The sequence below is a fragment of the Streptopelia decaocto genome (genome assembly GCF_964273445.1).
Source record: "Streptopelia decaocto genome assembly, chromosome: 2".
In the NCBI taxonomy this organism is placed as follows: Eukaryota; Metazoa; Chordata; class Aves; order Columbiformes; family Columbidae; genus Streptopelia; species Streptopelia decaocto.
The window spans coordinates 14,470,278-14,495,551 of NC_138655.1; the positions used below are offsets into that span (position 1 = coordinate 14,470,278).

Genomic DNA, 25,274 nt, shown 5'->3' on the forward strand with positions numbered 1-25,274 from the left:
TGCATGTTAATTTTGTGCCATTTAACCACTATCTAATTTTAAATGTATAAGCAAATGGTCTAACTGGCAATGCTGGACACTAGTGACATCTACTCCTGTCAAATGCATTAAACACAAACATAGCGCATGGCTCCCCATTACTTGTTTAGTATTTCTCAACCCGGATCTACCAGATGGAAGGATACTCCACCCTATCTCTGTCTTCTCAGTTGACTGGCACAGAGACATGGGTCTCAAGAAATGACAGAATACAAGTGATATAAATGATAATAAATCAGCCATGCTGGGACTATCCATTACGGAATGGAAACTCTTTGAACAAATGCAAAACATGTTCATTTTACCTTACCCTTTGACCTTGAGCTCCATCTCTTCCGGGTGAACCTGACGCTCCTGGGACACCCTAAGCAAATGATGAGATCAGGTTAACAGAATCCAACGAAATCACTTTCCAGTGAAACAGGATGACATGCTTTTGGATAAATGTTTTGGATAAATGGAAGTAGGGAATTCAATAATGGGTGGGGCCATAGAAGAGCTTGATTAAAGAAGGTATTTCTGTGAAATAAGAGATGGTTAAACATACTGTTAAAATGCACAGGATTCATAACCCCTCACTACAATCCTCTGTTGAGAACGCTGACAATTTTGTCAAGTCATTAAGCTGACAAGAGATTGATTTCCTACATCATCCCAGTGTCACGTCAGTGTAATTCCACTGCACAACATCAGTACCTTAACCTAAAAATACAACTGCTGTTTCTCTCTCTCCTTGCTAAAATAGATTCTGTTGCTGTACTGTTTGAAGTCAGAGAAATCCTGACTGAGCAGGATCACACGTTACATCCAGCTGTTCCCCATTGTTCAGATGAAATGTCACTCTCTGGCTCGGGACGGCCGCAGAGCAGCAGCCTGGGACCATCACTGCGGTGGTCCAGAAGGCTCACAAACCTGATTGATGAGGAAAAGCTGTACAAGTTTACTATCCCTAGCACATATGAACAAGAGAGGTAACAGCCAATAAATACTGGACGTGTATCATCAGCAGAAGAGGAGCATCTGAAAACTGAAGTGTAAATGATCCTGGAAAGCAGCAAGAAATTGGAATGCAGTCTCCAGGCTAAATAGCAGACTCCAAACTGAGTAAGATGCAGTGAATACTACAGTTCTTTAAGATGCTGATTCTTGTGAAAGATAGCATCAAAAGATTAAGTGCCTGATCTGTCCTTCTAGGCAATTCCAGGAGGAATTTAATGGGTTTAAAGTGAAAAAAAAAAAAAGCGCAAATGCTAATTATTCACTGTGTAAGCAGAAATCTAAGAGTGGATAGTTTCTGAGTCTACAGAGACCCATGTTTCAGTGCTTAACAAGGTCAAGAAAGTAACTGGTTCTTCAGGCCCTGAATGATTCGGTCACTGCACACCAGCATACCCTGGATTCCTGATTCACCCCAACTCAAATTCACCTCAACAACACACTTCTCCACTGTTTCAAATATGTGCCCTAAATTCACAATGATGTCAATTCAACATTCAAACTTAGTAAGTGAGAGGCTAAACAATAACTCAGGGAATACCTGCAGGCCAGGAAAACCGAGATCTCCCTTCTCTCCCTTTTCACCTGGTGGGCCCTGTGAATTAAGAATCACACATAGTAAACCAAACACATGGCTACTTTTCTATTTTTATATTTCCTTTCACCATTTTAAAGTTTCCAGAATTAACCTGACAAAACTATAGCCATTATGTTACAAAAAAGGTAGCTATTTTCTTTTCTCCTCAAAGAAATCTGTCTTCAGCCCTCAGAAGTATTTCCTATCATGATTAAACTAATGGATTTCTGTGGAAACTAGACATGTTTCTACAGTACACAGGCATGACAAAGATATACTTTTCCAGATAATTAAATAATTTTAATTACATTTTGTGCAGAAACAAAATTTCTCTATCAAATAACTATTCTTCTAATTAATGTATTCTGTATTATTCTCTGATGACAGCATCATCAGGAATATACAGATTCCATTATATTGTACAGCAATATCATATAGATGGGCTAAAAAGAAGGAAGTGTGTTATACTGTAGTAAATTTTGAAAAAAGGTCTAGCAGAAAAAGTTGCATCTACTACCTTTCAAGGCTTGTGCGTACCTATCCACCAGTGACATATATGAAATAAGATTAGTGCTCCTTGTTCATTATTCTACCATTGTGTCTTAATGATGAAATTCTGAGACTTATTTCACAAGAGCATTGCAAACTCCAGGCTTAATGATCTCCTCTGATGATAGATTCTGTAAGTATAGCGAATACGATTGCTTCATTTTGGCAGCAAATGTGGTGTTCTTGCTTGGTTATACCTTTCAAGTCAGAACTCATCTGTGATGAGCAATACCACAACCAGAAGAAGATAAAAATACTAACATTTCAGTTAGGGGGCATGTTACAACCCTCACTGCAGTTTTTTTCACTCATCTGCAGGCTTGGGTCCTAATACTTGGTTCATACTCAACCTGCAATCAAATCCCTTCAGCTAACTAAAAGTTCAGGTCCAAGTGCAAACAGGAATGTTGACACTGAACCCACATCCACTATAGGTTAAATACAAATCTGTGATTTCACCTCAAATATTGAAATTCAGATTCTGATCAGGACACCAAAAGATATTTCAGTCTAGTCTAAGAGATGTGCTGTTCAAAACATCACAGGAAAGAACCCTATTGAATTCATAAGCCTCACTGGAAGTCCTTGAATAGAAAGTCCACTGGGTCCTTGTGGTCCTGGAGGTCCTTGCGGTCCAGGAACACCAATTTCTCCTCGAGGTCCATCTGGTCCCTAAAGTAGCACAAGACATAAGTCAAACTCTTATCATATGGACAAAGGCAGCTTCTGTTTGGTTTGAAGATTTAAATACCAGTAGACACAAAAACATCTGAAATACGGGTTAACATTTGACTGAGCAGTTAGGGTTCAATTTAAAATTGCCTGGTTCCTTTATAAATACCAAAAAATGAAGATTTATGCTGCGACAGCAGCATTCTGAATTTTATATCTTTTGTCAAGGAACAAACAGGACAAGCAATTGTTATGAAAAGAGACACACCAAATTCCAATGGCATTTCACTGTGCTTTTTCCTTGGCGACATCAGAGACAATCTGGAATTAATTTCAGGGTTTACATGCAGCAGAGATAAACCAAGAACCTGTGCATATGTGAACTGTAAAGCACTGTATGAAGTACCTTTGGACCAGGGTCACCACGATGACCTTTGGCACCTCGGACACCTGGACCACCCTGTGAAGCACAAGCACAGCACTTGTTGAAAACCAAAACTCTCAAATAAACAAAAACAAAAACCAGAGAAGCCCAAACATTTTTTTCTTGTTCCTGAATCAGTGTTCAGGAATCAGTGAATATCCTGTCCATATCTTTCCACTGGAGTAATTAAGCAGAGTACATACTTAAGTGTGGTGTTACACAAAAACAGATTTAAAACCAGATGTGACTGCTTTCTGGAGCCAAAAATGCACACCACGTAAGCATCAAAATTACACTGAAAGCTACAATAGGGATGGAAATGTAAACATGTATTCATGGGTTCCCTTCCAGTTGTTGAAACCCCTTGCACACCTGTCTGTTCTCACCAAAATCCCCACACTATGTTAAAGGCTGAGTTTCCAATGACTCTGGAGTATCTTTCAGCAAGCACAACTCCAGGATCTACTAGACTTACCATGGTTTAATTTAGAGTTGCTCTTAGGTAAAAGTCTTTTGCCTGTTTTTCTCTATTTTGCTTTCTTCAGCAGTGCCTACATCTGTTAATCATTTATTAACCAAATGTTGCCTTTTTTATTAGTACCATCTGAGACACTGGAGTTGCATATATCTATGGATGGCTGCCATGAATATGTTTTGCATATACATGCTGCATGTGCCTTGTCCTCTAGCACAGCTTAAGTATAGACATATTATTTTTTCCACTTCTTTCAGATCAATTTCCCCCTTCCCCCACCTGAATATATTGCTTAATCTCTTGGAATATGAGCTTGACAGGGATTCTGCCCTTCTTTGTACTCAAAAAGAACTTTGTACAACTAGGCCCTGTAACTGAATAGTGCTCTTTAGAGGCTACAATGAGTACTTACAAAAATAACAGCAGTTACATGAAACACATTAAAACAGAAAATATGCTTATCAGATTAAATGCATATCTAGTATCTATAAGACTTTCTATAGGAATGGCAATAACAGAAATGTTTGAAAGTACCAGAGTACTCTTGCTCTTCAATGAAGGCATCATGATCCACTCTTCACATGTGTAACCACAGAGCAGTTTTCTGCTCCTTTTCTCAGCTCCTTCGGTCTTCTCACTTCCATCCCACTGCTCTGTAGCCACCACCCATTCCATCACGGTCACTCTGATCCTAAAATCTCACACCACACTCCCCACAGAACCACGTTCCAGCTGCCAGTTCCGCAGTTCCAGGTCCTGACATCTCTGCATTCCAGCCCAGCAGCTCCCTCTCCTACCTCTCAGACTAAAAACTCCTCTGCAAATATTCAGCAAAATAACTGCAACTTTTTAACATAAACAAAATCACACAGTGTTTTCTCATTTTGTTCTCAGAAACGGATCACATTTTTACTGAGTAAGAATATATACTTAAGAATAGCCTGATGCTGAGCCATTAAATCATATGCTTTAAGATTCACACTGAGCTTGGTACACCTACCCATGCTCTGAACCCACTAACCATTGCTTGGTAAAAGCACAAGTTCCAGAAAAGCATTGATTTAAGATTAAAACATCACAAGAGCCTCCCTTATTTTTCTCATAAACTTGCTTTGGTGGTTATTCACCAGCACTGCTAAGCTTGTGTGACTAATTTGAAATTTTTCATTTCTTTGGCTTCTACTTCTAGCCAAGAATTCCTGTTATGCCTTTTTATCTTATTTAAAATAACTTCTTAATAGCCAGTACTTTCCCACAGAAACAGTTTTTAATCAATTGTTATCAAGTCACCGTCTTATTTCTTTTTAATAGCTAAAGCCTATGAAGCACCGAAAGCTTTTCATTGCAATTAAACTTCTCCAGTCCTCCAATATTATTTTTTCTCTTTCCTCACCTTCTCCAGTTCTGCAGCACTCCTTGCAAAATGCAGGCATCAGGTTTGTGTGCTATCTTACTTTTACTTCGCACAGGGAACTTCAGACAGCACGATCAAATTTTGGCAAAGATCAGCCCATAAAACCGGTGTCCCATAATGAAATCTGCCAGTTAATCTTAACTCTAAACGATACTTTGTCTTACCCAAAATGACCCACTTCCTAAAAGATCTTAAAAACGTCTTTCCAGAGATAGTATCCCACACAAATGGAAGCCTTTTATTTGGAGTCTTTTTAGTCTAATGTCTAAAACTGGCTACATGGTAGAATCCTGATCCCTTAAACAGAAAAATCCTTGGCTTAGAGAAAAGTCACACGACATTTTAACGACTTGGAGCAGCGTTGACCAGACATAGCACATGTGACTTTCTGACTTTTGGTTGGCGCAGAGATGAATGCTGATTTTATTCTTTTGCGCTGCTTTTTCCTAGGCCTCTTACTTTTTTCCAGAGCTATGCCATCTAACCGGCAAAAAAGTATCACTCCTAAGAGGCTGAGTTCCAGAATCACATACTCCCCTGCCTACGCAGTGATTTCCCTGCTGGATTTTAAGCCGCCTCTTGCATGACACTATGCTACTCAAAATATTGTTAATCTAAATGTAATAAATAGAAGTACATTATTTTACTGCTGGATTAAGCTTTAGCAATTCCTGATGTGTTCTGAACTATAGTAAAACCCTACTTTTAGTCAACTAATTTTTAAACAGTTTTCATTTTACTGTGAAATGTGGTCAAACCACTCAATTTCAGTTGCATTTTTTTTTTATTATCCCGTTGTCTTTTTCACAGAACACAAATTGGACACCTATATACAGCAATTAAAAATTTCAATCCATACTTGATTTATAGCCTACATTCAAATAAGAGAAGAGAATTAATTTTTCCTTGTTCAAGATACACTTCTTCAGTGAATTTTCTCCCGAGTTCCTTTTCAAGTTTTTGTACCAGAGCTTGAAGAACAGTTCTTGCAAAAAGACTAACCTCTGAGTTGTTACAAGGATAAATGTCTGCTAGGATCTACTACATTAATGTCTTCTTTGCAAGCTAATTTTATTGTTGAATGTGTAACTCATGTAATTTGCATATTTTAGCCTCTTCAGAAACTTATTTTCCTTCACATTCTTCACTGTTTTTTTCTCTTCAAAACATCCCAGACACAGCAGGAGCAGAGAAATATGCAGTTCAAGCCTGTTCACAAGAGGACCTCATTTCAAGTTAACTTAGCAAGCAGTCCTAGAATTCCAATCAAAGTTATCAGTCTAGTTGTAAAAGAAAAAATATGTGACCATTCTATGAACAACCCAGTTAGAAGTCTCATTAAACCAAACCAATAACAGAGCCTACAACTGTTATAAACTGCTAAAAACCAGCCTTGAGATGTGAGACTGAGTTATCTAACTTTAGTGACCTGTATCTCAGTTGTCTGCTCTGATCCATTATTTGAGTTTTTCCATGAGCCAGTAAAGAAAAAGGAGATTTATCCCATCTTTCTAAGCTGCTATACTGAGATGGAAGGGAAGGTAAATAATCGTCTTCTAGGAGAGACTATCTAGTTCCACTGATTATGCACGGAATTTAGATATACACTGGCTTAACATTTACACAGTAAACACTTAGATGAGTGCTATCAAACTAACACCACAGCGCACAGGTAGAAGTTGTGACCCTGTATTTCATTATTCACAGGCAAGTTAGACAAAGTTCCTATTCAACTTTCACCAAAGCCAGTTCATTTCATCCTGTCTTCCCTTTGGCGCTTTTGGGCACCTCTCTGCCTTGGGGAGCTCTCGTAAGAACCAGCACTTCAGTTCTACTTTCCCATAAATATTGTACTCAAGTAGGGTTTTTAAGACAGAAAAGTCTTCTTTCATCATGTATCACACAAGTGGCATTGTCATACCCCATATATTTAATTCATAAGAATACTGTAAACTGAGCATTTCAGAAAGCAAAACTACAACTACATTTCATACACATGTGCTAGAGTAGACAGATAGCAAAAATAAATGGTACTGACTATGACATATCTACTAATGCTACAGACAGGTAACAGGATTCAAGGTCCAAAGATTACCCTAACTGCTTCAGGTCTTGATGAAACCATTAAAAATATTGACTTATTGGATGAGAAGCTTTTTTACAGCATCTTAACTTGGCATCTGTACTATACATTGAATGTAATTTTATCTCTTTGCCAATATTTAAAACCCTAATTTAACCTTATTAGTTATACAAGGCAGTGTATTCACATCTTGGAGAAAAGGTGGCCAGTGGACTATTCAGCACAGTTGCCAACAAACCTGAATAAAACCTTACCGGTGGTCCAGGAGGTCCAAGGGGACCCTTATTAGCTTCTGAACAGGAACAAGCATGAGGAAGGGCAGGGCAATTTTCCTCATCTCTCTAAAGAAAAATCAAGATAGGTTGAGAATTATGTCTAAAACTTAGATTGAGAAGTTAAGAATTTTAGGAATCTAAGACCTAGTACTGTGTGGATGCCTCAAAAGCACCCATTTGATTTAGAAACATCCATCACATTCAATAGGACAAGTAATCCAAGTAGACTTGGGATGTTTTGAAAACTCTTAAGTGTCCATTTACATGAAAACATTTGTCTCAAAGGGGAAAGTAAAGAGTAAATTCTGCAGTTATTGGAAGAAGTTTCTTACCAAGCCAGGAAGCTCACAGCATTTGTCCCGATTGGCCCATGAGGTGGCACAAACAATGTCAAACATCTGTAACTGCAACTGTTTCAAAACAAGGGTGATGTACAAAATACCGTTAGTTGGTGCAAACTGGAGCCTTCAGCAAGAAAAGCTACCTTGATCCAAGCACTCAGATTAGACAAATGCTATCAACTTCAACCAGCTAGCCACAAATACACTATATTAAACGGTGAAAGGCTTGTGTTCTAACCAAATTGTCCGAACTATCAGAATTTACATGGATTGAGCAAGCTGTTCAGGGTTAAATGCTGAAGGAATTTGTTGGATTATCCCCACCTCCTCAATTAAACTCCTTACTTTGCCCAATGGTGCCTCTCAACACCTTTTTTTTCCTAGCAAAAGAGGCATCAAGAGACAGGCAAAAGAGAGCTCAGCTTCTCAAAACCAAGTAATTTCTCTTAACCTACTGCTATGGTGCTCAGATTTTATCTGGGACAAGGTCTCCTGTAGCCTATTACTTACACTGGAGCTGAGCCACAAATAATATTTATCATCTTCTCCAGTTTTATTTTACTTTAGAATATGCCCTCTCTTATCCATATTATCCCCAGGCAACGAGAGTTTAAGGATGGTGAAAAGCTTGCTCACCACATGATAACATTGGGTAGAAAATTCTCACCACAGGTCTTGGAAAAGGGGTTGGACAATTAATTTAACATACAAGAACACACACATTTGTTAAAAATAACGGCCGTTAGGTACTCAGAAACTATATACTAAATAGGACTCAATGGTAAAACCAATTGTCTCCTTTACAGCCTTAAACTGAACAGAAGGGTTTAGGGAGATGAAGCCTTCTTCTGTTACTATTTCTACTCTTTTTCCATGCCTCATTTATGTGCATACTGAGTAGAGAGGGGAATGGAACAGAACATCCCATTAAATTAACCCCACATGTTAAAAAACTTGAGGAACTGCTAGAGATAGAACTCTCTTCGGTTTTGCTCCCACTATTATTTTCAGTGGCATTAATTTAACACTAGAACAGAGGAATGAATTTAAACACTTTCTTCAAGCTGCATTGCTTCTAAAGCTGTTAAAATGAACTACATATGTGTACCTTTGGTTTTGCCACTTTTTTTTTCTTATATAAGATTTTAAACAAAGGAATACTTTCGTATACATAGAAATTCTTATCTGCCAGCAGATTAGCTAGTTTGCAGATATGCTGTAATACAGAAACAGACACACATGAGCTGGCTCCACGCTAAATGCCTTAGACAGCTGAAGTGCAGCACAAAGGCAGTTTTTGGACCCTTGGTTTGACTCCACAAAGGTCTGTCTGGAGTCCAACCAGTCTGTGTCCCTGGCTGTGTCAAATGCAAGATGGCTCCATGTGGAACCACTTCGATGCTTCTTCACTACACATGCCAAAACTACTAATTCCGGGGAGACTCATTAGCTTGAGCACAGTAGCACATGAACATGCGTGAACATGCAGCTCTGGCACTCAGAACAACCCTGGGCATTTGTGTGACACTACAAGTAAGTGGTAGATGCCCCATCCCTGGAGACATTCAAGGCCAGGCTGGACAGGGCTCTGAGCAACCTGATCTGGTTGGAGATGTCCCTGCTTATAACAGGGGGTTGGACAAGGTGATCTTTAAAGGTCCCCTCTGACCCAAACTATTCTGTGATTCTGAGACATCCCAGAGAAGAAATACAGAAACACCTGAGCTGGTTGTGCAGAAAGCAGCTTATGTTCAGGTGTAAGTGATATTGCCATGTTTCCCATAACCCAGTCCATCCTAAGCTATTCTGAACAGAAGGTTGACAGTATTGGCTGAATTTACACAGCCCTACATAGGCATGTATATGCATTTGTGTTCTCTGGATTAGACAATCTAGAGATCCATAGTGATAAAGCATGTTGGTGTAAAATAAAGAGCAAACAGACATTCCCTGAATTGCTGTATTCACCACCCAAATGTTGAATGACTCAGTATTCTTATTTTAAAATATTATGTGGGTTGCTTTGACTCAAATTAAATAACCAAACAAAGATTTCTTTGCTACTGTTAAACCTTTGTTCATCATTCTCTGTATTCATAGTGATTTTGCTTTCTAAATAGTCAGGCCTGCAAGCAGAACCAGTAAGAGAGAAAAGTCTGAACAGGCTACAGTTCTGCAAAGATTTCTCAAGAGCAGACCACATCACATATTACATTTTTTTTAACAGTATATATACACAGGGTAAACAAATTTAAAAAAAAAAATCAATAAAGAGAAGGTTTGTGCACTGTAAACAAACTATGTTTTAAAGCTGGACTTTTCATTAAATCCCACTGAAGGAATAAAGAACATTACTTGTTGCATGTTACAGTCAGGTTTCATTGCTCTAGCTGGCTAGAATGCCCAATCCAGAGACACTCTGCTATCAAAGGATGTTAAAAGATACCTTTAGCCTAATCCCCTTTTTGTCCTATCTCTATCTCTGTGTGTTCATTCAACTGTTGCACACCACACGTATTGATGGGAAAAAACACTGACGCAAATATATTCCTTCAAAAAGGAAATGTTTTGCAAAATTCAGTTGATTGCACTGGATTAATTTCTATTTAAAAAGAAAAAACAAAACAAAACAAACAAACAAAACAAACAACCAACCAAACAAAACCCACAACACAAAATTCTGACAGTGTTAAACTGTTCCACGTGAATACAGTCAGAACAAAACATCCAGTTTTATTCCAGAATAACTGCCTGCCTGCTTTTATTTTATGTAATTAGCATCTCTAAAACCAAGATTAAAGCATTTCATGAAAATACAGCTGGGAAAAAAAGACCTATTCAGAACTATCAATGAACACCAGTTTTCATATCAATTCAAAACGATTTTCAGAACGTTTTACAAAACCAAAATTTTGTTGTATGTATGCCCTCATGAACACCTCTTAAAACTGTAAAGATACTGGAATGGACTAAATCCCAGAATTCTGTGGCACAAGTGATATCTAATGAAGCCCAAGGGTCTAAGTTAAACTTCTGCCTTAGTCTACAAGCTTCCAATGACTTTCACATCAGGGATTTCCTGCCCTGGATTTGTTAACAACTGGTATTTCCCTTTTATTCCCTTGTCCAAGCTTCCCTACAAGCTATATAAATATTTAGGACCCACAAAATTCTACGGTAAGGAGCTGCACTGATCTACCACCTGTTTTGAGAAGAACATCTATCCTGCCTCCTACTAGTTTCCTTTGAAGTTCTCTAATTTTTGGAGCAGAGGAAACCAACTCATTCATGCCTTAAATGTGACTACTCACACCAGTTCTGCACAATATGAATAAAATGTGCAGAAGGGAGACTTTAAAGAATGGTATTTGCGTGCTTTCTTGACCTGCTTGTAATTTGGTCTATGTGGTAATATTTGAAGGCAGCTAAACAGTACTATGGAGTAAAGAATTTTCATCTGCAGCTACACATTTGTAGTCTTACGTCAGTTTTACAGTTCATTTGAACAAAACCAAATTTTTCAGTGAGTGGGCCGTCTGACTTATCTTTTATAGATTCCTGGGTTCTAACAAAAGACACCATTTCTTTCCAGATCTCTACAAAGCCTTCTCTAATTCCAAGATTTCCTAAGTTTGCCTTTTTCTGTTTCTATTGAAATGTGACTACAAAGGTTTCTCTGTGTAATTGTCTTTACAGGCTACATATAATTATTACCCATAAGTCTGAGGCCTAAAGGCTCTTTTTTGTACACAGAGATATATGCTGAGGGCTTATTTTTTCCTAAACAAGAGTACTTCCCTACAGTAACAAGTAAATGCATTTTTGAAACCTCATTCCTATTCAAATCAAGCCTTGGGTTCAAGGTTCACATTCCCTGCTAACCTCATTCTAGGGTCAAGAAAGTTCAAAGAAAATCAGCAAATAGTATTGCATGAAAAGGAAGCCTTCCTGAGATCATCACCAGACTGTTGGTTCTTCCTCAACAACTAAATACACCTGAAAAACACAAACAAATATTCTTAATGACATCTGAAGCCAAATGGAAAGACTCCCATAGGTTGCTGTGCAAACAAAGATCAATTACTGCTTCTAGGAGAATAATTTTGGAGGAATGAGAGAGCACTTAATCTTGGGGAGGATCTTTCACATTCAAAATATTTTATGTTATAAAAGAACTAGATATACTAAGGCAAGGTTTTTTGGGGGCCACCTGTATCAACCACTTCAGTTATTTAATGAACTGTTTCAAATATGAGTTCATTCTACTTTAACTTAAAACAAACTGCAAAGACTCCAAACACTTGTTTTCAGGATATTTTAAATGGTTTAAAGAATTGTTCTACTCACTGGTGCAGAGTTGTCTCTTGGTCCTCGGGATCTGACCATCCTCCCCAGCACCTCTATGCCATCAGAACTAATATTGCCTGCTGCATTAATGGTCTTCTCACTCACTTGCTTGCAGTCAATAATTATTTTGGCCGTAGTCTTGCTGATAACAACATGCAACTAAGCAAAATAAAAGATGCTTTAACAACACAAAAGAGCGCATAGGATATACTAATTTCCTGGAAAAATGGGGGCATTTTTTGAAATGAGCTCCTAACTCCACATTTGCTAATGAAACTCAGAATAAACCATAAAAAATAATCTAAATGACCTCTAGAGGTCACTTCCAACTTGGATTATTCTATTATTCTAATCTGTTTCATGGATTTAGTTTATTTTACTGCTTGTGGAACATTTGCATACTAGTAGGCACCTTGCATAATTTATTCATTAAGAAAATAATTTATCCCAATGTTCATATACCACCCAGATCACAAAGAACCCTTAATTTATATGGTCAGTAATAATTCCTGGCCCTTGTATGATCGTGCCATATAGCACTGGTTTTCACCAATCCATCCTTTACATCCAGTCGCAAAAGCCAAAACCAAGCAGTAAAATTTAGCCTCCAAATTATACATTAACCACAGAGTAAGACCTTTCATAGTGAAGTTTTTACACTGAGAAAATCAAGCCACATTGAACGCAGTACAGAAAAGCAGAGCATAGCAGCAAAGTTACTTCCTTCTGCCTTGCCTTGCACTCTGTTTTCCATTGCAGAGAGGACAATCCTATCCACAACTGTCCTGCCATGCACAAACCCTCAGTTAAGCAAAGGAAAGAACAATTTTTCTGGGGGTAGACCAGATGAAGACCTGGTAGAAATGCAGTACCTACTCGATACCAGGCTACTACGTGGAGACCAGAGCTCAAGGCGTAGGAGAGAACACCAGGATGAAGTCCTGTAGCTGCTTTGCCATGGGCTCGGCTAGAACTAAATAACTGAAAACTTGCTATAAATTTGGTCTCCTGTGCCTTTCAAACACAAGAACAGCATCACCATTCAAAAATGCGGAAGAATGCTTAAGAGGAGAATCTGGTTAATTCTCATATATTCCTCCAAAGCACAACTTAAAAGAGTCAGAATCAGACCCCAGCTCTGACCTGCCTTCTCTTTCTCGCTCCACTGATTAAAAAGGAAGCATATAAAAGTTAAGCTCTGGAAATACCCACAACGTCTCTCCACAACAAATACGTGCTACAATCCCAGCACTACTTCATCTGCCTTCAGAAAGAATGTTACAAGTTCTCTAACAGCCAAGAGAAGTCCGACATGGCCCTTAAAATATGTCTAAAAATAACAACTCTTGTCAAAAGAAGCATAATTCTTTTTGCTGGACTTTTTCTTCTCCTTTTGAGTGACAATTCCAATCCAAACCTTAAAAGGAAAAGTCAATTTATTTCTAAAGTACTTTTGAAGGCAAGTATTTTCTATTGACTCTATAATACAAGCACAAAGCATGAAATTAAAACCAATCACATCAGCTCCATTATAAAAACTAGTATTTTTAATGTTAATTCAATATTGCAAAGAAAGTTAAGAAAGCTTGGTAGATGATTCTGAATATGCAAAATACATTTCTTTTGATAGTAGCTGACCACATGACAAAAGATTCCAAAACATGAAAAGCTCCAAAACCTGTATTCAGAGTGTTGGGTTTTTTTCCTATTACCATTACTAACCTTATGAAAACTCCCATAAAATATCTTCCTTATTTCAGGACCTTCAAACGTCATAGTTTGAAAATCTCCTTTGTAGTCGTAGTTAAAAAAAGTCAGAGTTTTACCACCATCTGTGTGAGAATAAAAATAAAGGCTCTGTGTTCAAGGAAGAAAAGGCCTTGTACATTATTTGCAAAGGTCAATTTTGTGTTTAACAAAGATGATCAGAGATGTCAGATCAAATGTTAGTAAAACATATTCTTAAGTGATTTACTGACCTAGAAGTAACAAGTTCTCTCAGAGAAATGCTCTTCCCTGGTTTGAGAAGAAGGATGGGCCAACAGCTGGGAGTTTGCCTCAGCCACATCTACCTACTCTACCACTAATTCTCTGGGGGACCTGGACAAGGAAAGGAGGCATGGAACCTCAAGGTAGCTAAATGCCTAATTCACACCTATTTCAATGCAACATATCTAAAAAATTACAGGAAAGACAGATAGAAAGGTAAGTACTAATATATCTCTTTTAAAAATGGCAGCTTAAAGAACAGCCGTCATGGTATCTAGATCTTTTCAAGAGTAAATTTCAAATCCTTTTGAATTATAATCCCTGTTTTACAGTTGTGGAAGTCAAATCAAGTAGCAATGAAGGGAGTCATCGAGAGTTCACATCTCTAGCTCTGAGTCGCTACCCACCAGACTGCATTGCCTCTCCTCGTGCTGTACTGTCTGCATCGCTGCTGTACATCAAACAGATTCTGTTAGAACCAGATTCAGAGCAGCGGGAATTTAAAAAGCAAATTAGTAGCTCCCGTATATCAATTTACATCTAGTACAACTCTTTGGATTTCAGTATCATTGCTCCCAGTTTAGAGCAGCATATTCATAATTTGACTCTACCTCCAAATTAAACTCAGTTAAACTAAATCTAAAAAACATCCATTGGAGACTATCACCTTCCAGATCTGGGGAGTTGTCTGGCAGCAGATTAAAACATTGGCAATAATAAATCTAGACACAGAATGAGTTATTCATACAGTTAAAGAAAAAAATCACTGATAAAATACAAAATACATACTATCTAAAATAACTCCAACCAGTGGTTCATATTTTTCATTTAAAATCTCCCAAAGTGCAAATGGCTCCTGAGGTGTGTCAGGAAGGATGCGAAAGAGAAACGTAATGGTGTAATCAGAAGGGAGACCTTCAGGATGCAAATACCTGTAAGAGAAATAATGTCTTTTAAACTGAAACAAACATTAAATCTGGTGATTTATTCACCAGATGCTCAGTTAACACACTTTCTATTACTCCATATGTTTATTCGGAAATCAAAACTGGGAAGTGATACGAAGAAGCGTTTGCAAAATCTACTTAACTTGGTAACTATCGAAAGAATATTTATGGAGAAAGGAGAAGTTATACTTTTCCTTGACATTTATAAAACTCTCCTTAATTATTATTTTTTTAAATTTGAATATCAAATCAGAGGTCACTTTGAAGTTAATTAATTATATTAAAAGCTTTTAAAAAATAGTCGCCACTTGCAAGACCTTTGCTATTGTCTGGTTTAACAGACAATGAAAATAGAAACTGCTTGAAAGACCCATCTCAATAGACAGGTCCTTTGTCATTAAACCATCACTAACAGATAGAAATTAGGAATGACGGGGAACGTAGTTTATACATTTCAAAGCCAACATATAAGAAAATGAAGTCAAAACAGATCGCGCATACAGAAATACAATCTGTTCTCCCAGACGTTTCGCAGAAGAGAGAGGAAGTTTATGATATAAAAGTAGTATGTTATTTTTTGCCATTTCCTGAAATTTGTTATTCAGTACTTCCCATTTAATTTAACCTTTCATTGTCAAATCCCAAACTTGGAAATTTGGACGAATGTCTTAAATGACTGGCTATATTTTGAAAACGTTACTTAGCTTGATTCCTTAAAATCATAACAAAGGGTGATCTGAAAGAAGCCTAAAGAGGTTATTTAATCAATTTTTTTTTCCCCAAATATGCTATCTTCTTTATAAAGTGTTTCTGGCACATATAAGATGTATAGATATGAATCATGCTGGAAAAGGAGTTAAATGTGACATATAATCAATATATTTTGCACAGTGGTCTGTAGATGATCAAACGTGATGTTATACTGTGCATTTCCATGGAGGCAAGACAGAGGGAACTCAACAGATGAACAAAGCTTTACAGTGTGCCCATTGTACCGAGCACAAATGAAAGAAAATTCAATAGGCAGGGTGGGGTGAACATGAGGTTTGGGGATGCAGAACTCAAAAAGAATAACATTAATGACACTCGGTGCACTGATGAGATGACAAAAACAAGTGACACTATTCAGACGTACCTGTAGATCATCAAGAGAAAGGTATTCTCTGAACCATGAAAGGGAGTGAAAGCCTAATGAAGCAGTAAGATTGGGCTGGGGTGGCAGCTAGAGAAGAGCATATAAATACAGCAGTTCCGATTAAAAAGAAGCAGAAAGGAAAAAGAAAGTGAGAAATGCTAATCCCTGGAAATTCCAGTCCATTTAGACCCAGGAGGAAATGAAACACAGAGAATGTGAAGCAGCTCCAAGAAGTTTAGCTCCAACTGGGACACAACAGGATAATCACGCAAAAAGACTAAGACGACATATAATATAAACCTTGAGATTAATTTCCCATTGTTTTGCTTTCTTCTTTATCTCAGCTAAAGAACACTTTTTGTTACATCTTCCCATGTTTAACTCAGTAGGGCCACTGCTTTTTTTTGGTGCCATTTAATATAAAGTGGGGGACTGGACTGAGCGGAACCAAACACAACATACACACTGTTCATAGAAGAAATTGAGAGTTTCCATCACTTCCCTTGAGATATTTGGCACTCTATGAGCCTTCAACCCACATTCCAGAAGTACTTTTCACAAAGTATAATTCTACATACTCGAATCTGCCCAGACATACGCCTGCATGAAATTGACAGGTGCTAAACTGGCACAAGCCTGAATTTGGCTCATGTGGGAAACCCAAAACAGCCGGTGGGTTCACCTACTTTTACCTACAACTGCTATTTTTGAATGAAACCTATTGAGGACTCAGGACACCAAACAGTCTTCCTGTTCATTAGTATAATGTCGATATACACAAGTGTCTCTGCTCTTCCAACATCAAATTACTAGTCCTTGAAAAGAATAATTGCCTGCACTGGACAATTTTCTTAATGTGTTTTATGAATATTTACATGTTAATACATACTTGGTAGGCTGGGATACCAGGGCATCCTTGTGCAGTCGGTAACATGGGTAAACATTAAATGTACCAGGTTCCATTGATACCCCTTCCACAGCTGAAAACTCCTTTTCCACCAATCCAAACATTTCCATCATTTTAAATCCTGGAAGGCATCAAAATATATATTCTATTAATTTAAATTAATACCACATTAAAAACACTAAAAAAAGGACAAAGGTAGTTGCATCAAACAGTTTCATATCACCAAGTATTTAACAGTTTCTAGCATATAGGGAAATATATTGCCCAATATTGTGAAAATCAGGTAATGAAAATTATTACATAAATCAGGAACAAAAATGAACACAAAAATTCTGTACCTGCAAAATTGTTGCCATCTTTAACTACCAATGGGCATGCTGGAAAAGAAGAAAAAAAATATTTAAGAATACAAGCGATGTCCTACTGCGTCAGAACAACAATCTACTCAGCTCTATCCCCGACAGTGGCAAAAGGAGATAGTGGTTGGGAAGGGCATGCAAACTTGGCCACTTTCTACTCCATTCTGTTATTGATCCTCAGGTTCTACAGGGGTTGCGGCAAAAAAGTTAATGGGTACATCCCTGTGTCTCAAATATATATCCTTTTACGGATCTGTTGTCTATTACTTTGTCTCATCCTTCTATGAACCTGCCTTCACAACCTCTTGTGGCAACAAACTCACTGCCTGCTGCATAAGAAAAAGTATGTTTTATACTGGGTTTTAACCAAGTGCTCCCCAGTTCTCTATTTGTGACCTTCTCCTGCCTAATTCTGTCTCAAGTTCAATTACTTTTAAGTACTGAAAGGCCACAATACGGTCTCCCCAGAGCCTCTCCTCTCCTCTCCTCTCCTCTCCTCTCCTCTCCTCTCCTCTCCTCTCCTCTCCTCTCCTCTCCTCTCCTCTCCTCTCCTCTCCTCTCCTCTCCTCTCCTCTCCTCTCCTCCCCTCTCGGCTGAACACACGTCTTTCAGCCTCTCCTGACAGCAGAGCTCTTCCAGCCCTCTGACCATCTTGGTGGCCTCCTTTGGCCCCTCTCCAACAGGCTCATGTCTGTCCTGTGCTGAGGGCTCCAGAGCTGGATGCAGGACTCCAGGTGGGATCTCACCAGAGTGGAGTAGAGGGGCAGAATCACCTCCCTCCACCTGCTGGTCATGCTTCTTTTGATGCAGCCCATGAAATGGCTCTTGTCCAATTTTTCATTCACCAGAACCCCCAAGTCCTCCTCTGCAGGCCTGCTCTCAATCCCTTCATCTCGCAGCCTGTACCACGAGTTGCCTCGACTCAGCTGCAGGACTTTGCACTTGGCCTTGCTGAACATAATGGGGTTCACAGGGGCCCACTTCTAAAGGTTGTGCAGGTCCCTCTGGATGGTTTCTGATCCCTCAGACATGTCAGCTACACCACTCAGCTTGGTGTCACCTGCAAATGTGCTGAGGGTGCACTCAATCCCACTGTTTGCCATTGATGAAGATATTAAATAGTACTGGTCCCAGTACAGATCTCTGAGGGACACCACCCATCACTGATCTCCACCTGGAGACTGAGCTGTTGACCACTACCCTCTGGATGCAACCATCCAGCCAATTCCTCATCAACTGAACTGTCCATCCATCAAATCTACCAAATTAACCATGTGCTTTGAGTAATAATGGATGTAGCTAACTCTACTCTTAGAGTTGGTTAAAGTAACCTAGAAAATAAAATACAATTAACCTTTTATGACTAAATTCTGAACCATTAACAATGTTTCAAATCTGAAATAACTTTTTGACAACCAGTGGATGTATTCTGGATTTATAGCAAACAACCATTAATTATTTTGAAGTCACAAGGCCTTCATTTCCTTAATCTTTTATGGAAATAGAATGAGTTATAATATCTGCAATAAATTATGTTAAAAAGATCAAGAATACCTCTAAATAGAAAAATAACAGTTAAACCCCCCCCCCCACTCCTCCCCCACACACACACCCCCAGTATTTAGCACTTATTATTTTAGAAGTAAGTGTAAGGTTAAATGGCTAACTTGCTGATGCAGTTTCACAAACAAAAGTGATCAGCTCATCTTCAATCTTTGTAAAGGCATCAAAGTCATCCACAAAGAAGACATGTCTTTCACTGGGCTTGCTTCCAATATTAACTAACTCTGAATAGTCAGCATCAGCTACTCCAATAGCAAAAAAGCTGAAACCTGTAAAACAAAAAAGAATGCTCTTATGAGTCATTCATTTAGATAGCGGAAATATAACATGAACACGACAGTATTTGCACTGGCTGCTTTCCTGATTAAGTACAAAGGTGGAAATTGTATTAATATCCTATAACAAGAGAAAATTCATGCATGTAATTTAAAAGGTAATACATTCTCTGTAAGCTATTTATTTTGGCTATTTATGCTTAATCAGTTAAAGTTAATGCTTAAGTGTTTTCTTGAAGATATATTGGACTATTCAGTAGTTTAAAGTTTTAGAATATGTTTAAATGCTTTTCTAATTTAATGCTGTACTATATAACACACAAAAACATCAATGTATGAAGTATATCAGAAATAAAAAACATTGAAATTAATTTCCTGTAGGTCTTCTACAGTTTTTTGTCTGTGCCATATATTAATCCGTTTTCAAGCCACTGCCTCCTCATGAGTGAGCACTGAAATAAATGCACTCTCATTTCATCAGCAACTGCAGTAGTTGAGTATCTTCTTTATATTCGGCATGAGTATAGTTCAAAATTTGAGCCTGACTTCAAAGGTTTAAATGAAAGGGGCATTGTACCCTATATGTTGGAAGAATAGCAAACTACCTAAAAGTTTTTCAACATTTTCCTTTCCATAAAAAAAAAAAATCCTGTCTACATCAGTCTGAATATTGTTAACGAACATAGGACAGGGAACTGCTGGAGAGAGTCCAGCGTAGGGCAACCAAGATGATGAAGGGAGTGGAGCATCTCCCTTATGAGGAAAGGCTGAGGGAGCTGGGGCTCTTTATCTTGGAGAAGAGGAGACTGAGGGGTGACCTTATTAATGTTTACAAATATACAAAGGGTGAGTGTCACAAGGATGGAGCCAGGCTCTTCTTGGTGACAAACAATGGTAGGACAAGGGGTAATGGGTTTAAGCTGGAACATAAGAGGTTCCACTTAAATATGAGAAGAAACTTCTTCTCAGTGAGGGTGACAGACACTGGAACAGGCTGCCCACGGGGGTTGTGGAGTCTCCTACTCTGGCAACATTCAAAACCCGCCTGGACATGTTCCTGTGTAATCTCATCTAGGTGTTCCTGCTCCAGCAGGGGGATTGGACTAGATGATCTTTCGAGGTCCCTTCCAATCCCTAGCATTCTATGATTCTATGATACTGTTCTTGCATGGCTCAGTCCCAAATTTACTCTAGTCAAGTAATACTGTCTTTAAGTTTGAATGAGGCCCAGGGGCATTCCTCACTTTCTGTGGAGCTTTTAGCAGAACAAAACTTTGTTTTAATATAATTTAACAACACCTTCATGTCTCATTCAAGATCAGCACCTCTTTGTGCCGGTCTCTATCACAGATGCAAGTCAGCACCAGCTCCAATCTATCTGCAGCCTGAGCACACAGCAGGCACAACAGGGAACGACAGAGATGAAGTCACTCGGCCGAGGTGAGACATCCCTTGGGTCTGCAACCAAAGCCCCACCACATGCTGTCTCTTCTAGAGGCTGTTGCCAGTCCAATAGTTAATAAGGTGACTGCAAGTCTTACATGACAGTTGAACATTTTTTGTTCATCTAAGACATAGACTCAAATTTAATCATAAATATGAGGTTTTCTTCATTACACTCTCCTATTTTGTGATATGATTTTATTTATGAAGGCCCTGAACTCAACGATTGCACTGGCTTTCAGGAATCAGTAACATTCACTAGGAACTTCATAGCTGCCAAAGTCTAAAGGCATATAAAAAAGCACAAATGTAATTTCTTCTTAGATCTCCTCACATTGGAAGAATGATGGCTTTTTTCTTTCACCCTTTAGTTTTATTCCGTGTGATACACTGTGCCCTTTGGGTTTTGATAAAAACCTCAGCATCAGACACTTCTACAACAACTAACCCAGTTTTTATGCAGCCACATCATTTGGTTGCTTAAACCTCTAAAATTGGTGATTTAAAAAAAAAATCCTAAAGGTAATAAGTGTAACATGAGAGCAGATCAGAGACAGTAAAAGGACATAGGAAAGAATTTTCAAAGGACCTCTTGTACAGAAAACAAAACCGTTCAGTTTGCTGGTAACCACAACACTACACTTCACAGAAGACGGTCTCAGGATCATGTCCCCTAAATTCTTCGTCATGGGAGCAATTCCGTTGGCTAATACGTGATTTTAGCACTGCCGCCAAAATGAAAAATAATAACGTTAATCACCAAAAAATTCCAGAATCAAACCACATCATAGTGATATTCTGAGTTTCTCAGCATTTGCTGTTTTCTTCCAGGATTCCAGAAAATCTTCCTAAAGTAAAAGTTACCCTTATCTCATGCTCACACTTCGGTAGTTACAATGAAAGAGAAAAAGAAAAATGTGAATAGTTCTTAAAACTACACATTTTACCATCTAGTTGCATTTCTCTGGAGACTTTGTTCACATCGTCCTGTGATCGCCCATCAGTAATGACAACCAAAACCTTTGGAATGCCCCTTCTCATGCCTGCCTCTCCAGTAAACAAGACTTCTCTTGCATGTTTAATGGCTTTGCCTGAAACAGAAAAAAATTGACAACATACTTTCACTGTGACATAAATACAATTTCTATTGGCTTCTCATGTCATATGGTAAACATCAAATGAGATATCTCCACATTCTCCGTCTCAAATGTGTCTACTCAGAGCTATGATTTAAAACCTGAATACTCATCATGCGACTGAAGAAAGCTGAGCACCTAACTATAAATGGATGTCAGGCAGAGCTTTTGGGTCCTCACCAGTCTGTAAATTGGTGCATTCTGTAGTTATTAAAATAGAAATTCAGCAAAGTTTCATTTTGACCTTAACCTTTAAATTTTGATGGCTTTAGCCATCCATTTCTTCAGTCCAGAAGGTAAAATTCAAGAGCATGACATGTGTGGGAATGCATATTCTGTGCAGTTTAGAGATAACATAATCTTCCTTTATTGGATTGTAGGGCACAGTCCATTTAACAACTAGAAGTGCCATTGTAGCATTTTCTTGAGTAAATGGAAAATGTGTTACTTTGATACTTCTGAGACCGGATAAGATGCAACAGGTCAAATAAGTTTCTGTGCAGCCTGACAATAATAAAACATATAGTTTCTAATTAAAACAGATTTTAACCCTTTCAGTATTCAGCTTTAATGTCTTCATATCAGAGAGCTATTTTAAGGGATTAATTAAAATGTAACTACTTTCAGTTAACAGACATCTTCCCCCAGTGCAGTCTTAAAAATACCACTGAGGCCTACCTGTCCTGGCTTATAACCAAAGAGCTCCTCCACTCTGTCCACTGTTTCCATACATGCTCTGCAAGCTCCCTCCCACCTTTTCTCCCCTCCTATTTTTCCACTTGCCGAGCTGATTTCATATTACTTCCCGTTCCACAATCCCCAAAGTCATTCCCTTCTGCCTTGCTGCCTCTCTCCCCTCCTCCCTGATCCTCGACCTCACTGTTGCCCAGGGGGTGAACACCCAGCAGTAGGGGGTGAACGCTGTAAACTGCAGATTACAAAAACTTTCTAACTTCAAAGTCCAACCTTCCACCTCCGGTGTGCAGATACCATGTTCTCACTGGTGTTGCAGTGATACATTAAATCACTTGGCATATGGGAAAGAAATACTGCACAGAGAACAGCAGGGAGAAAATCTGTATCATAATCGTGACCTTTCTCACCTGTTTTTGTATTTCCTCCTTTGTAGGCTATTTGCTGAATAGCTTCAAGAAGAGTCTCTTTTGTTTTGTATGCATTCAATTTAAATTCTGTCCTGGGATCGTCACTGAATTGAATTATAGCCACCTGTGCACACAGAAGACACGTTCATTACTAAAGCACCATCCAGTGTATAACCAAAAGTAAGTGAATCGGTGCATTTAAAACAAGGTTTTATCTTGTAACTTTGCTTCATCTTTAAATTGAAGCCAGTCTTTCTTTTTTTTCTCTTTAAGCAGCTTTCACTAAAGAAAGTTTAATTTTACTCTCTGCAGCCTTGGCTGAAATCACTTTCTGGTTTCATTTTGCAGCAAACAGGATGAGAAAAGTAAAGCCCACTTTGGCAAAAGCACTCTCAATTGAGCTCAAAAGCAAAATCCTTGTTACATCTGCTCACATGTGTACAGTTACTCATACTCAGGGACTTCATTCAGTCTCCACAAATTAATAGCTGGACATAGTAACCTAAGTTAGGGAGCAATACTGAAGCAAGAAAGATGTAAGAACATATTCTGAAATATTGCCTCTCCCAAATATGCTGCTACATGAATCCAGAGCCTGTATTTCAATATGATACACTAAATCCCTACAACTCACAAAACATACATTGAACTTCATATTCTATAAGTGGCGTCCCTGATTTAAAAGGAGCTATTTACATGCTTAAGCTTAAGCTTGTGCATAAGGTTCTGAAGCACAAGTTTCTGGTAAAACACTGAATAGGAAGAAACAGTAAAAACTGAGCATTTTTCAGGGTTTGGACAAGTTAAAAACAATTTTCAATGCTATCCCAAACTGCATATTATACAGGTAACACTTAAAACAGTAATATATCTGCCAGTGTTTTATGGAGCAGATCCAAGCACCTCTCTAAACAAATACATAAGTAGAATGATATTTGCCAATATATTTTATTTCAAGCACTGTAGAGTCTGTAGACCATGTGATTTTAAATAAACAAATCTTTAATTTTCCTTTGCGATATCATTTTTACCACAGTGAGTACCAATACAAAACATTAACGCAACTTAAATCTAATTAGAATGATTTAGAGGTGACTGAAATCATACTTAGCCTTCATGCTAGCAAAATTCATATAATGAATTTCACTATATGGTGTGTAGAAAAGAAGATGTTGAAAAAAAATGCTGTCCTAAACCAATTTATGTTTTCAAAAGAACTGTGAAATGGTGTCAATTACTTATTGATTTATTTCACTTCTGCTGTTAGTCTAAAATACCCTGTCAAGTTCATATGCCCGCCATCTCTGTACATATTGATTACCTGTGTTCCATCAGGACCAATTTTATCCAAAGCTCCAACAGTGCTATAGAGAAAGCTGATTATTTTATTGAAATTGTCATCTCCAATACTCCATGACCCATCCACCAGGAATGCTAGGTCAGCTTTGGCTGCTTTGCACACTGAGAAAGAGAAGCAAGTATTTTGGAATTAGAGCAATGCCTCCACTCCTCATGAAATCTCATAAATCACTTAAGAAAATGCAACTGTCATTAAAAGCCCTTGTTTAATGTTAGTTTAGAATGCTTTAGCAAACAGACCTGCTGGCATTGACTTCAGTGCAGGTGTAGAACCAGCTGAGCTCTGCAAGGGGTGCACGCTCTGCACTGGCAGATCCTATCACAACTTATGCGTCAAGGCTATAACAATTCTTTAAAATCTCACTAAACATTTTAATTATCATTTAGGTTGTTAAGTAAAGTCACACATGAACTTATACAATCCCAGACTCCTAGCATGACACAGTAAGGAAGACAAGAGAATCTCAACTGTGGAGGTTCCCAGTGGGAAACTGTCCATTCAAAAAGTTACCCTAAGCTCTGTAGTGCCCAGTTCTCACCCCTTTAACTGCACTTCTTAGAAGCAACGCAGGTTTCCCCCATCTCATCTTATTCCAGCATGTTCTTGTGCAAAATGGCCAGCAGAGCTGTATATCTGCTCACACAGGCTGCTCACTCTTTCATGGGAACCTGGAACCTTCAACACGCTACAGAACCCAAGTCTATTGCTTGGGGTCAGAAATAAACAGTCTCAAAGCAAGGCGATGTTTTTCAACATATCTCATCTTGAAGAAGAATGTTCGTCTAAATCCAGAGAACAGGACAGGAAGATACATACCTGTATTTCTTGTTTTCTGTTGATTACTCCTTAGATTTTAAGAAAGTCT

At 38.4% G+C, this 25,274-nt stretch overlaps 1 protein-coding gene across 1 annotated transcript in view; it reads right to left on the minus strand.

Annotated features, from left to right (window-relative positions):
- The window catches only part of COL14A1 (collagen type XIV alpha 1 chain), a 124,893-nt gene that overhangs the window by 24,016 nt on the left and 75,603 nt on the right, over window positions 1-25,274 (minus strand). The window contains exons 26-40 of the mRNA XM_082045131.1: window positions 24,371-24,510; window positions 23,050-23,173; window positions 21,758-21,901; window positions 19,197-19,361; window positions 17,509-17,547; window positions 17,153-17,291; window positions 14,971-15,113; window positions 13,915-14,024; window positions 12,193-12,351; window positions 7,837-7,914; window positions 7,484-7,570; window positions 3,240-3,293; window positions 2,738-2,833; window positions 1,577-1,630; window positions 350-403 (exon numbers count right to left, since the gene is read on the minus strand). Of these exons, the coding sequence (XP_081901257.1) occupies window positions 350-403; window positions 1,577-1,630; window positions 2,738-2,833; window positions 3,240-3,293; window positions 7,484-7,570; window positions 7,837-7,914; window positions 12,193-12,351; window positions 13,915-14,024; window positions 14,971-15,113; window positions 17,153-17,291; window positions 17,509-17,547; window positions 19,197-19,361; window positions 21,758-21,901; window positions 23,050-23,173; window positions 24,371-24,510 (1,586 nt within the window). The remainder of the gene's footprint in view (window positions 1-349; window positions 404-1,576; window positions 1,631-2,737; window positions 2,834-3,239; window positions 3,294-7,483; window positions 7,571-7,836; window positions 7,915-12,192; window positions 12,352-13,914; window positions 14,025-14,970; window positions 15,114-17,152; window positions 17,292-17,508; window positions 17,548-19,196; window positions 19,362-21,757; window positions 21,902-23,049; window positions 23,174-24,370; window positions 24,511-25,274) is intronic.